This window comes from Patiria miniata, unplaced genomic scaffold (genome assembly GCF_015706575.1).
Source record: "Patiria miniata isolate m_02_andy unplaced genomic scaffold, ASM1570657v1 HiC_scaffold_2, whole genome shotgun sequence".
Classification (NCBI taxonomy): domain Eukaryota; kingdom Metazoa; phylum Echinodermata; class Asteroidea; order Valvatida; family Asterinidae; genus Patiria; species Patiria miniata.
In genome coordinates, this window is record NW_024037058.1 from 18,421,407 (window position 1) to 18,434,472 (window position 13,066).

A 13,066-nucleotide genomic window follows, 5' to 3' on the forward strand; every position below is an offset into this window, starting at 1 on the left:
ACCTCACATGTCTTACACATGTAAATTGAATAAAAGTGCCCCAAAGTACCGGCACTTTCTGCCATCTCATTTTTGACTTAATTTGCTTCTGGAATGGCTTCACAGAATTCGTATCTTTCTCTATTGTTCATGAATGCTGATGGCAGCAACTTTATGATTTGATTTTCTGCAACAACTCCATACATACAAGTACTGGTACATCAGCATATATGTACATGTACATTGTACATGTTGTACATGCCTGTGCCTTCCTTTGTAATAAACACCTTGCCCTGCTTATCCCGCTTTTGTGAAGGTGGGTCACATGAATGTCCTTTCAATGCTCATTATACATGCATGTATTTGCAGTGATTTTCATTTTTCAAACATGAGCGCAAATGTCGTAACATTTGATAAAAATACGATTTGTCCTTCCGTTACCGTCCTTCCGTTACCAATTTGGTAACGGAAGGACGTGATTTAATTAATTGTAATTAAAAAACGAGAAGTACAGCAGTGTCAGTTATAATGTCATATTGAAGGCCTACCTAAACTTGCTTTGCACAATAACTTTCATTGCATTCATACTGCAAGTTTTAAAAATAAATTAAAAATATGTATTTTTTCGGTAACGGAAGGACATTTTCGAAGGCTGAAATATTAGGAGTCACTGAAGCGAAGCAAATTACGCAAAACATTAAAAACAAGTTTTAGTCAGTTTTTCAAGACCAATACTTTCTCATGATAGAAACTGATGGCATTAGTACATATTTTTGTGTGTGTTTTGGTAGAATACTTTCATATCACTATTTATCACATTTTTAGGATTAAAACAGGATTATTACATAATCCTATTTTTTGGTACCGAAATGTATAAAAAATAAAATTCTGACTTCAAATCTTGAAAATATAGACTTTTAGCTTTCATTTGATGCCAAATTTGTTTAAGTCACATGTATTTGAATTTTTTGGTGTCATGTCCACTTTGGTGTGGAATTGCCCAAGGCCTTTAGCGTTTCGACTGTTTTGTAGTTGTTTGAAAGATGCCCATTGTTTTTCCCTTTATAACACTTTTATTGCATGATTTTTATAGTATTTCTTTAAAATATGTGTAGTACTCAGTAGTAGACATGTACATGTATCAAAGACTATAATTAATAAATCGGCAACCACGTGTGTCGGCATTTTGAGCGTCAACATGCATAACGCGCATCGGCTGCGTCGTATTTTGAACACATTTCGAGCAACAAGCGCGCTTGTTTGGAACAGTTTCAACACTGCTTAATGCTCGATTGCGTAAAATATTCCGTTGCAGTTCTCCTACAGAGATGGCCATCATTGAGCGAGCCCTACATGTGTATTGTCCAAGGCAAATCAGATTGAACTCATTTCTTTCATAAAGCAAACACAATGAAGTGCTATTTGAAGCATTATGTGAATGTTGATGTTTCCATGTAGGCTAGCTTAGATACATGTGTACACACGCTGCAAATCATACAGCAAGAAAACAAGGGGATGCTGTGCGCAGACTTTTGTCAAGAACACAATAAACCCATTACCTAATCATGTCTGGAGTGAGATTAATGTAGCTTTTTGGGGGGGATAAGGGCATGCTCTTTACTTCTAAGGTTCTCACATTTTTTGCCTCTGAATTAGGGTCAGTTGAACGAAGAAAAAAATATTGAAAAAAAAGCTGTTGCAACCGTATCAGATGGCTAATAAAAATTTTATGCCAAGTGCGTATTGGCTCTACTTTTTATTTTTTGTAAAAAGTTATAAATCATGAGTTGATATCGCTGAATGAAAAATAATATTTGGCAAGATGTAACTTTGACATACATGTACCATACATGTATCTTCCCCAAGCAGCCCACGAACGTGTAACATTTTGGCCGTAGTGGCAGACATGACATACCAGCAAAGGTATCTATACACTTAATATGATGAGAGGCAACATCCTCTCAATATCTGGGATTCCACTGGTTGCTAAACACCGTACTTCACTAACAGTCCTGTAAGGTACCGGTATTTCATAATAATTTGGTACATGAAGTTTTGATTTTTGATGTTAGCAAATGTTGTATATATTCCCTTTAAAATCCTACCATCAGGAGAAATTCTGACGAATCTCACCCCTGCAACACACACACTCACACACTAAATTCAAAATTATTTACACACTGCAAAATATTTTCACCGAAATATGTCAAGTTATTTTCTTTAAAACTTCCATACAAAAATTGTGGCTCTTGACAGCTTAAGTCTTGCACAGTTTCCCTCGCGGTTTATAAAAAGACAACTATATCTGGGTCAAGTGTGTAAGGCGGTAGGCATCCAGCGTCATAAATGCCAGGCGTTTTTCCACTTGGCGGGCATTCACACATAATAACCATGATGTTATCAAAGTGATGTGGATTAAAAGTGTATCAATTTACCAAATTGTAAAGGGTACTTGCTTAGAGGCACGATAACAGTTGCGAAGGTGCGTGAACCATATACCTTACACAGCTTACATGTACCGGTATGTAGTTAGTTTGGGGGGTTTCTGTGAGTGTGAGACATGCAAAATTATTTTCACTTTACATTCTCTTGTTTGCGTATTACTTTTTTTTATAATTTTTAGAAAATATATTCCTACATGTATTCATTTGGGTTTTTTCACTTAAAGGGAAGATACAACATTTGCAAACATCAAAAAAATGAAATGATCAAATTATCACGAAACACCTAACTGAATTGTTAGGGAATGACAGTCTAAAGCATCCTGTAAAATCGTGGCTCCTGGTGTGCTGACATTTTGAAGAAAAACTGTATTTTTTTCAACGCTGGTCGGCCGACCAGTGTTGGAGAAAACTGGCTTTTTTCCAACAAATGTTCCTAATTTTTCATGACCTTACAATTCCCCAAAGTGAATTAATTGCTCCATTTCATCTTAAGTGGGGTCAGGGAACCAGACTACAAGAACAAGATAGGTTTTCTTTGTTTTTCCAGCATCTACAGTACAAGCCCAAAACATAAAACAAGTCAGTTTAACAATATTTTCTCTAACATACTAATCCTCCAAATCCATTTGTTTCTGAAAATTCCAGCAAAAGCAAATGTTGTACATTTCCTTTAATGGTGTGTTCTTCAAAAAAAAATGAAATGAAAAATTGTGACTGAAAACTAAAAAAGGAAGGCCCCATTAAAATAGACCTAAATATTCTGCTTTCCTTGCCGGGTACATTGGAAACAGATTCCTAAGCTACCATTTATTTTTAGATTTTTTTTAGCTACATGTAGATTACTGTGGAGGTAGTTGGAAAAAGGGAACATCTGCATTGACCATTGAAAAACACAGTACTTTAATAATAGCAAGGCTTGGAAATGTGCCGACAATAATTGGAAATTTCATTCAGTGTTTTATGAACGGTCTTGAAAAACAAAATTAACAAAAGCAACCATCACTGGAAACTGGTCCAAAATTCAAATTTTCTTCAAAATGACAGCACACCAGGTGCCATGATTTCACAGGATGCTTGAGACTATTATTCACTTATAGTCAAGTAAGCTATTTCTATTTCATAATAATTTAGGCCAAAAATAAAAAAGTCTCCGGTTTTTCTGGTATGCGCGCGCGTCGCCGTAGCCATGCGCGTCGGCAAAATGAAATTTTTTTTTTTTTCAATGAAAGATGATGTCTCAAAACCGCCAAACTCTCTGGTTTGACTGGAATCCTGCTGCTGCACAATTTTAACGTGTTTTTAGATTGGGTTATGGTCAAGAATAAGCTTTATGTGGCCTCTCTGGACTCCCATATATTTGCACTAAGTTTAGTAGGGCACCATTTGCAGTCATCAGCAGACATTTAAGCAAAAAAAATCAGGTAAAAAAAAAAAAAGCCGCGTCGCCGCACCACTTTTTGGGCAAGCTCCATACCAGAAACCGGAGACTTTTTTTTTTGGGCCTTAACATTGTTTTTTATGTTTGCAAATGTTATACATAAATATTTGCTAGACATCATGCAATCATCAAGTTGTTTTGCTTGTGAGTGGTTCTCAGTTGTTGTTTTTTTTGTATTGCCAAGCACATTAAATTGGCTACACGTAAGCACTATTCTCTGTTAGCATTTCCATGAAATGGTGCCCTGTTCAATAATAACTTATAAAGCGCACGTATCCACCAGTATTGGTGCCCAAGGCGCTACATCATTATTACCCATCTCACTGGGCCAATGAAACATTCCAAAGACAACCTCAGCTCCCTGGGAAGCATACAGCCCGATGCTGCCATTTCGGCCGCAAAGCGAATAAAATTAATCACAGTGGGTGGAGGGAAGCAATGAGTGACAAAGTGCCTTGCCCAAGGGCACACGCACCATAACCCAGGCTGGACTCGAACCCACAACCTGCAGATTTACCTGCAGACCATGAATTCAATGCTCCAGACCATGAGGCCATGGCCCCCCCAGACAACAAACTCCCCCACCCCCTCCCCCCCCCCCCAAAAAAAATGGGACTTGCAACACGTGACCCTTAAAACCAGAAGGGGCTGTGCATCGGAACCTGGTACTCAAGTACCCGATCACTATTGTCAGGAACTGGTTCTAGATTATGGGATCGGGTACCCGTAACAAACTTTACAAATTAGGCTTACTTAGAACTTTACTTTTGCCTCTGAAGAAGTCTTTGCTAAAGACGAATATATCAGGCCTCTCCAACTTTTTGATTTGTATATTTCAGGTCAATCCAGTCAGTGAATAGTTTGCAGCAGCTTAATTATTTTTCACACTTAGTTACTTCTCAGACAATGAAAAAGAAAGGTTTTGAAGTCATTTGTGGGGAATTTTCAAAATAAAGACCAGGCCACATGGGAAAACAAAACAAAACATAGTTTACATTTATGACACTCGCAGTCGCACAGCTGCAGTTTACACCAAAAAGCTATAGGCCTGAAGCTCACTGTACACTTGTATCTTGCCGTATTGATGCGCTGATGCGGTAGTATTATCGTGTGGACCTTAGCAAACAATCTCAACAGGAACTTCCGAGATTTGAATTTTGGCATGTTTGGCCTTGGGTTTCTTTAATGTCAGGTACCTGGGTACCTGTGGGTGTTTTTTTTCTTCGATCGGGTACCTGGTTCCTGTTCTACCCGTAAATGCATCTACCCGTAAAGGCACACCCCTAAAAACGAGTGCTGTAGAGGGGTCCACCTGCATCCACAAGTCCACCACAAGTCCTTTCACAAGTCCAGCTGGGTTTCTTTAACGGGTACCTGGGTACCCGTGGGGGTTTTTCAATCACGTACCCGGTTCCTGTTCTACCCCTAAATGCACACCCCTAAAAACGAGTGCTGTAGTGGAGTCCACCGCAAGTCCTTTCACAAGTCCAGTCACAATTACATTGAATAGCCTGTGACTTGAATTGAGACTGGAGGACTTGTAATGGACTTTAAAGGTATAGTCCATCATTTGTAATTTGTTTGAAGCAGCAAAAGTGCTCAATATCTGAAGAAAGATGCTAACAACCAATCTGATTAAGTTTCAGCTCAGCTTCAGCTGCATTTTTTTAGAAAAACAACATTCTAGGATCTCGATTGTAAATCAAAACTTGCTGAATCATGTTTTGAATTGGGCCTGAATCCAGCGTCCGAGACACATTCTCACTGAGCCGATTGCAGCTACGCGATGTAGCGCACTGATCCGACGAATTATAGCAACCGCACTCACGTGTACGTCGGGCCAATGCTTGCGCGCGCTTCGCCGAATAACAAAACGAACTACTAATTTAAATTTCCTACAGCGCTTCTTAAGACGCACCGTTGGAAAGGCCTTGTTTGGTCGATTTCTTCAAAATGACAGCTTACAAGAAAGAATAATTTCACAGGGAGTTTAGTCCCCTTACTATCTTTCAACCAAGTATGTTTTTCAACAATAATTACGTCAGTTACTTTCCGGATGGCTGCAAATGATGGACTCTGGCTTTAAGAGGACTTGAGAAGACTTGTGATGGCCTTGACTACAACACAGCTCTGAACTACAACTGCTCAGTGACTCTCAGGATTTGAATAGCCTGAGGGTTTAAGTCTAGGCAATTAGATGGATGAATCAAGCAGGTGGAGCCGATTTCTTACTTCTTTAAGACGGAGACCTCGTTTTCCAGTGTGTCCTCTTTCCCTTTGAGTGCTCTTCTGTCGATGCATTTTATTGCTACCGATTCTCCTGTGTGCTTGTCTTCTGCCATCACCACCTCCGAGAAGGCACCCCTGACAAAGAAACAAATAATAACAAAACTGAATAAACAAAATTATTGAAACAGTAGTTTTTTGCTTCATTGATCAGGGTTGTAAGTACTCTTGACATCTGTGCCTGAAATATACAGGTTTACATACACACACACACATGTATGGTGCCAATAAGTTCATTACCATTTATAAAAAAATCAAAAAAAAATCAGACAATTGACCTATCGCCATTTGCTAGTTAGCCACGCCACGTCAACTTCTAGACCCGTGAACATGGCTACATACATGTAGCCACGCTCCAGAGTTGCGTTGAAACATTCAACGTACAAGATTGTATGGGTACCCAGACGGCTCCTACCATTTCGCGCGTGCATGACTCGGAGTACCAGCGTAGTATGCGTGACCTCAGAAAATCAAAAGTTTACCTCATATCTTTGTGATGTCGAGGTCGGTTTTTTTCCACTCATATTTCTTGGCAATGCAAGATCCTACGCTGACGTGAATTTACAGAAAGCTTTGTATGTAAGTACTTATAGGCCCTACTGGCAATATGACGTGCTCCGTGACAATTTTGAGTGAGGCTGGAGCATGGCGTTGTTATTGACGCCTCGTTAACGGGACTAGTCAACTTCATGTGCAAATTCCTGCATTTATGATCCTGCAGTAAACCATACATCCTTGTGCTTCTTGTACACAGAACCCCACAAACATATTGTGAGCTTGTTTATATATCAGAAACCATCATTAAGAAAGCACAGGAAATGTTCCGATATAAAACTCACATCCAAATTATAAAAAGACGGTAGGAAACAACACTAGGCCTTTGGAGTAGGAAAGTGTTACCTTAATATTGTTTAATAGTTACTTTTTTATTTTGGAAAAATATTGCAATCTGATGCCACTTCAGCAGTTGTGTACAAAGTCTATGGAGAGTCAAGAAAAATGTCCAAGTATTTCCTAACAAAATTGGAAATGTTTCTCAGACCCAGATTCATGTCTTATTTTTTGCAATGACTGACCTTCATTGAGATATGTAAAAAAAAAAAACAGTGGCGTCAGGTTGCAACATTTTTGTTCCTTTATTTTAGCTGGGTAACCCATTCAGTGGAATCCACTCCACTGGTCTCCCATTAGTAATGTCATTTATTTATTGTCAATATGAAGAAATTACAGTTAATTAGATGAGGGAGGAAAACCCAACATGCCCAAGAAGAATATTCTGAGGAAAACCATTTTTCCATTCACATAATCGATCAGGCACGTCAGGGGGCAAAAGTTGCTTACTGTAATCAGCTGACATGACAAAAGAGGCAGAAAATGCAAACAATACAAGTACAACAAAAAAACTTACGTTCCTAACACTTCCTTGAGGTCATATTTATCCTCCAGCCTTGGCCGGTTGGGCTCACGCCCTCGCTTTTCCCGGTGGCCGAAGAGCGGCATGATGTCTGCCGTTCGTTCTGTTAAGTCCTGGTACTGGAAGCAACGGCAACAAAAGTCCGAGAAAAAAAAATATATGAATCCCACAAAGGCCTCGGAATCGCAGAAGATTATTACGCCAGCTGATGCTGAAGAAATCAACTAATGAACAGCTAGTGACTGTGCCGAATAAGTAGCTGTCAATTCGTACATACTACACAACACACGGGGCATATCACGTCTATTACCTCTGCGTACTGTGTAGCTAGTGCAGTGTGGCGCACGTACATTGTGTACACACAAAACACATGTGACCTACTATTTGGTTCCAGTAGCCCAATTTGTGCTCCCATATGCACAATTGCAACAGCAGACGTTGGACACTTGGAGCGCCCATTGCGGCTTGAAAAGCGCCCAAACGATTCGCGTGCTGAATGGACTGGAACAGACCATTTTTTTTTAAGGGGTTATCATTAATAATAGTGATTTGAAACCATTCAAAAGCTACAGTTCGTCATGACTTAATATTTCAAATAAACGTGTAGATATCCTTAAATTGTGCAAATTCAATCAAGTTGCGTTCAGATAATGCAACGGATCGAAATATATTTGGGTAATTGTATGTAAACAATCCCCATGCAAAATAGTATCATGTTCCAAGAAATTATTAGGCGATAGAGGTCGCTATTGATGATTTGTATATTTTGTTTTTAATCTGAAGAGAGCTTCTCTCGTATGGCACATTCAGGGCATTATTCGAGCAACTTCATGTGGAAAATAAACAAATCAAAATCCAAAACAATCAATAAAAACTTATATAGCAAAATCAAACAGTGAACTTTTTATGGTTTTTCACTGATGACAAAGTAAATTAAATCAGGTGAGCAATATTGAGAGAGATCGGGGTTGAACCAACAATTTTGAGATGAGCAGTGAACCGAGGGATGGGGAGTGGACCCCTCCTTTTTGGAAGTGAACTTGAACCCCAATAATCAGCAATACAAAATATAGATTTTCCCGGCCAATTCAATTTAACGCCTAGTTCATTCAGTTTAGATTGAAATTGAAAGATCACACAGATCGTCATTCGACAATTAAAAAGAATCATTCAATTTCACTAGTATCCGAATACTCTATCGTCTTTTAGCTTGTTGCTGTAAAAGATGCATTCAAATTAAAAGTGTCGTATTTTTTATTCAATTTCGTCTGAACCAGCAGTAAGGGGTTGATCAGGCATTCAATTTCATTAATGGGCAAAATTACATATTCCACATCACGTTCAAGCATATTTTAAGAAATTCCCTGCCTGTTCGTATTCTGTCCTGGGGACGGTGGTTCGCACCATCTTCTGATAGGGGGCACTGTTTATAAAAAGGAACAATCATGGACATGTTCGTTTTTATCCCTGCAGATTTCCCGAAGGACGTACGATTTTCCGACAGGCCGATTTCGCCTTCCCAATTTTGCTCATATCAGCGTCCTGATTACGCTTTTTAAAAGTCTATAGCCCGTTGCAATCTGCCACGCTGCACTCCCCAACCCCTATAATTACGCCACTGTGTCTTGCACATCAAGAGATCGGTGGGTGAATCAGCAATAAATAAATATATATAAAAAAAATACAAAACAGAACGGAAAAGAACAGTAGACAAAGTTAAAGGATTTGCTCATTTTTAAAACAAGTATATATATATAAAAGACTAACAGTGAAAAAGGAAATTCCTTAGCCCTTTTTATTTCATTTTTTTGGTTACATCATCCTTCATATCAGTTCATTTGTTACGTTATAAAATTTCCAGACACAAAGATTTTGGTAAAATGGACCTCCGAAGAAAAAAAGGAAAAATATCAAATAAAAACATAAAAGGAAATATAAAACGGTTCATGGAGCGCCATGGCCTCGTGGTCTGGAGCATAGAATTCTTGGTAGTTCTTCAGGTTGTGGGTTCGAGTCCAGCCTGCGGCCATGGTGCGTGTGCCCTTGGGCAAGGTACTTTTTGTCACTCATTACTTCTCCCCACCCAGGAGTAATGATGGGGTACCTGTGAGGGTAGATATGGTTATTGTGGTAGATTATAGCTGAATTGCGCCGAAATGGCAGTATCGAGCTGAATATTCTCGAGGGAGCTGAGATTGTAATTGAAATGTTTCATTGGCCCAGTGATCAGGGGTAATAATAATGTAAAGCGCCTTGATCTTAGTTAAAAGCGCGATATAAGTACCTGTGATTATTATTATTATTATTAAACGGATCTTAAGTGACCGTGATATGCTAGCGATCGCAAGTTCGCTCTGTAATAGAGGAATATCAAATTGACACTGAATATAGCCGTGGGCCTCATTCCTGTCTTTTGTTGAGAGGATTTAAAAGAAAAGTTCCTCAGGTCATACAATGGCTTAGCTTTTAGAGCCTCGGTTCCAATGGTGGGATGGAACTTATTTACGAGTCCGCCATCTTAAATTGAAAGCGAGGTAAACTCTTCATTATTTTTTGGAACTCCTTGATAATAAAGTGAAAGCAATGAAATAGAGCTTCATTTCAAATTAATACCAATCTGCTTTGATGAATAATTTCAAAATTTTGATTAAACACATACTAATTCTTTAAGCCACATAAAAAAAAACGAAAGTGAGGCCAGCTTCCCTCACATAATAAAAAAAAATAGTCTGGCACCATCCCATTCAACAGTAACACATCGAAAATGGCTTCGTCGTAAATAAGCTTTGTTCATCCATCCCCGCGCTCTCTGCAGCATTCGACACCAGCTGGCAAAAGCACTACTGTGCATATATCAATATTCACTTTCACTTTCTGCGCTCACGCACCCAAGTGTGTATTTACCTGCAATCGTGGACCTTCTATTGTCCCTCTTTTGTTTGTACTTCAACTTTTTAGGACGATCTCCCATATATGTTTTGTGCACAACTGTCAATTGTGGACCTTCGAGAATTGTGGACCCTATTGTCCTCCATTGTTCAACGTCCCCTACTGAATGTAAAAACAATCTCTCGCAGACAGGATACCATGGCTCACTCAACAATAACAAACAGTAAAGCAGACACATGTGTCTGTACTGACTGATCTTTATTTATAATCAACAAAGTAGACTTTACAAAGTAGACACCTGGTCAGTTTCCCTTCGTGGTTCATTTGAAAAGTTAGGACAAGTTATATTAATCAAACCTAAGACAGAAGAAGAGAAATACAATTTAAAGGAGATTCACATCAGTCGTGACTCTAACATACCCGACCGATCAATGTTGTTCCCTAAATGACATCATCAATCACTATGGTTTCTTGCTTGAGGCCACTCTAACCTCTTGGAAAAATGTTCGAATTCAACGCCCCGAACCGCCCCCCCCCCCCCCCCCCCCCTTTGGAAAATCAAGGTTCCGCAAAATGTATAAATGTTACAGTGATTTCCTGCAAACAAATGCATTTGGGCCAACAGATGTTTCATCACAACCGCGAAGTGCTCATGAAACAGTGCAAGGTGGTTATCTTAATTTTCGATACATCTTAATATTTGGTATCTATTCCCGATCCTGGATATTTCTGTAGTACGTTGCGGCCTCAATTTCGAAGGTGACGCGAAGGACGTTTTAACAATTGAAGGATTTTTTTTTTCAAAATGAAAAGAGCTGCGGGAGCTACTTTAATTTGTTCCACACACCTCTAGATACCTCTGCGTTATATACTGTCACCATTCAGTCAGAGTAATCCAAACTCTCGATGGATATTTCACCGTTGTCGACGTCACTACTGCTACCGTCGGTAGGATCCCGGCAGCCACTACCGCCCTCTCCCGTCGAAGATGGGTAATCTTCATCGTCACATGGCGGAGTGGACCCTCCCTGCAAATGCGGCAAAAAAAAACCGCGGGAAATGACATTTTATTCCATGTTTTTTTTCACTGCATGGACAACGATTTTTACCATCTTTCATTGAAAAGATGAAGAAGTTTTAAGCTCTATTCAAAGAAATGCTGTGTAGTAAGGGGCGAGCTCCGCAGTCAGCATGGAGGGACGTTTTTTCATCTGCAACCATGTAAAGCCATGTGTACGATATCAAGTGATGTGTATGATATAATCATGCAATTTGAGAAAACTTGATGATATGGTTAAGGATTTGGATACATATACTGGACGTCATTGGTTCGAAGCTTGATAAAATCATTTGTTTTTTTCCCCCTCAAAAAGATTTTTCTCTCTAAAATTGAGTTTAATCAAGGCTTGCGTATCAAAGACAAATTTCGGCTTTTTCCGATTTATGGTACTCGGGATTTTTGTTTTAAAGGAGAGAGTATAAAGTCCGAGAACCATTATGTTACCAACTGACGTATGTGCATTACGGTCGGTGACTATAGTTGGTTGCAGAACAAAAAAAAGTATTGCAGCGTGGAGTGAGAGGCACATTACTAAAAAGTAAGCCTTTTACAGGCTGGACTTCTCGAATGCTGACAAGAAACGATTGGATATTTTAATTATCAAAATCTAATGACGCATTCAATCTGAAGTCTGCCCTTCTATATAAGAACACACGATTGCCATGCACGAAATATTTTTTTGACAGTTATTAAGATAACAAAAGCCCCACGCCGAAGTTGGGATGGGTCATAAGGTCATAGGTCATAAGGGTTTTGCTAGAATCGGCCGTTGTCGGTATATCACTGTATTTTCATTTATAGCAGCATTATATGTATAAGATTTGAGGCTTTGCATGGTGGGGTATCGGTATCGTTCAAGCACTCCTAATCCTAACAAACCCTACTTAAGGAGTAGCATCTCCAACTTTCTTCAGTCTCCTGACGATGACTAGAGCAGGCTAGTCGAAACGTTGAGACCAAAGACAAGTTCTTTTAGAACTTACAGCAGGACTGTTCTAAACAGAACAAAAAACTACTTAGCAAGTTGATAATAAGCAGGACAAGTTCTTCTCAGAACTAATATCTTCTAAGCAGTAGTTATTACCACATGGTGTTACCGCAAAACCCGAAACGATACCGATACCCCACCATGCAAAGCCTCAAATCTTATATCAGTATGCTCTACGGGGAGCGCACGAAAACCCTTGTCAAGTTATACCAACGCTCTTGTACAAGACGTTGCAAACTGATCAATAACCTGACATTTCTGAAGAGATGTAGAGATGCGAACGTAGTCCCAAAGAGTCTCCGCCTACGAGACCCTATCAAAGAAAACAATTCTGCTCGAATCATACATACTGCCAATAAAGCCCTACTCCGATCACAAATTGCCTCCACCCGATGTTGCCTATTCCGAACCGATCAAGAAATAAAGAGTAGCAAGGATAGTCTCCGCACGACTATGCAGCCCACAGATTATGACAAGATATCCGCCCTCACGGATAAATCTGTATCCCACACTTTTCATGCCACCCAAAGGAAACAGATCCGAAAATTCCAACGCCTCATTTCTTGTG

The 13,066-nt window shown here is 39.4% G+C and overlaps 2 protein-coding genes across 2 annotated transcripts in view; both read right to left on the reverse strand.

Moving 5' to 3' along the window:
• Window positions 1–7,932, reverse strand: part of LOC119726425 (calcium/calmodulin-dependent protein kinase type 1-like) — a 102,821-nt gene extending 94,889 nt beyond the window's left edge. Inside the window, exons 1-2 of the mRNA XM_038198079.1 lie at window positions 7,556–7,932; window positions 6,094–6,225 (exon numbers count right to left, since the gene is read on the reverse strand). Of these exons, the coding sequence (XP_038054007.1) occupies window positions 6,094–6,225; window positions 7,556–7,647 (224 nt within the window). The 5' untranslated portion in view covers window positions 7,648–7,932. The remainder of the gene's footprint in view (window positions 1–6,093; window positions 6,226–7,555) is intronic.
• Window positions 7,933–10,669: 2,737 nt separating this feature from the next.
• Window positions 10,670–13,066, reverse strand: part of LOC119726759 (coadhesin-like) — a 43,078-nt gene continuing 40,681 nt past the window's right edge. Inside the window, exon 15 of the mRNA XM_038198601.1 lies at window positions 10,670–11,478. Within this exon, the coding sequence (XP_038054529.1) occupies window positions 11,332–11,478 (147 nt within the window). The 3' untranslated portion in view covers window positions 10,670–11,331. The remainder of the gene's footprint in view (window positions 11,479–13,066) is intronic.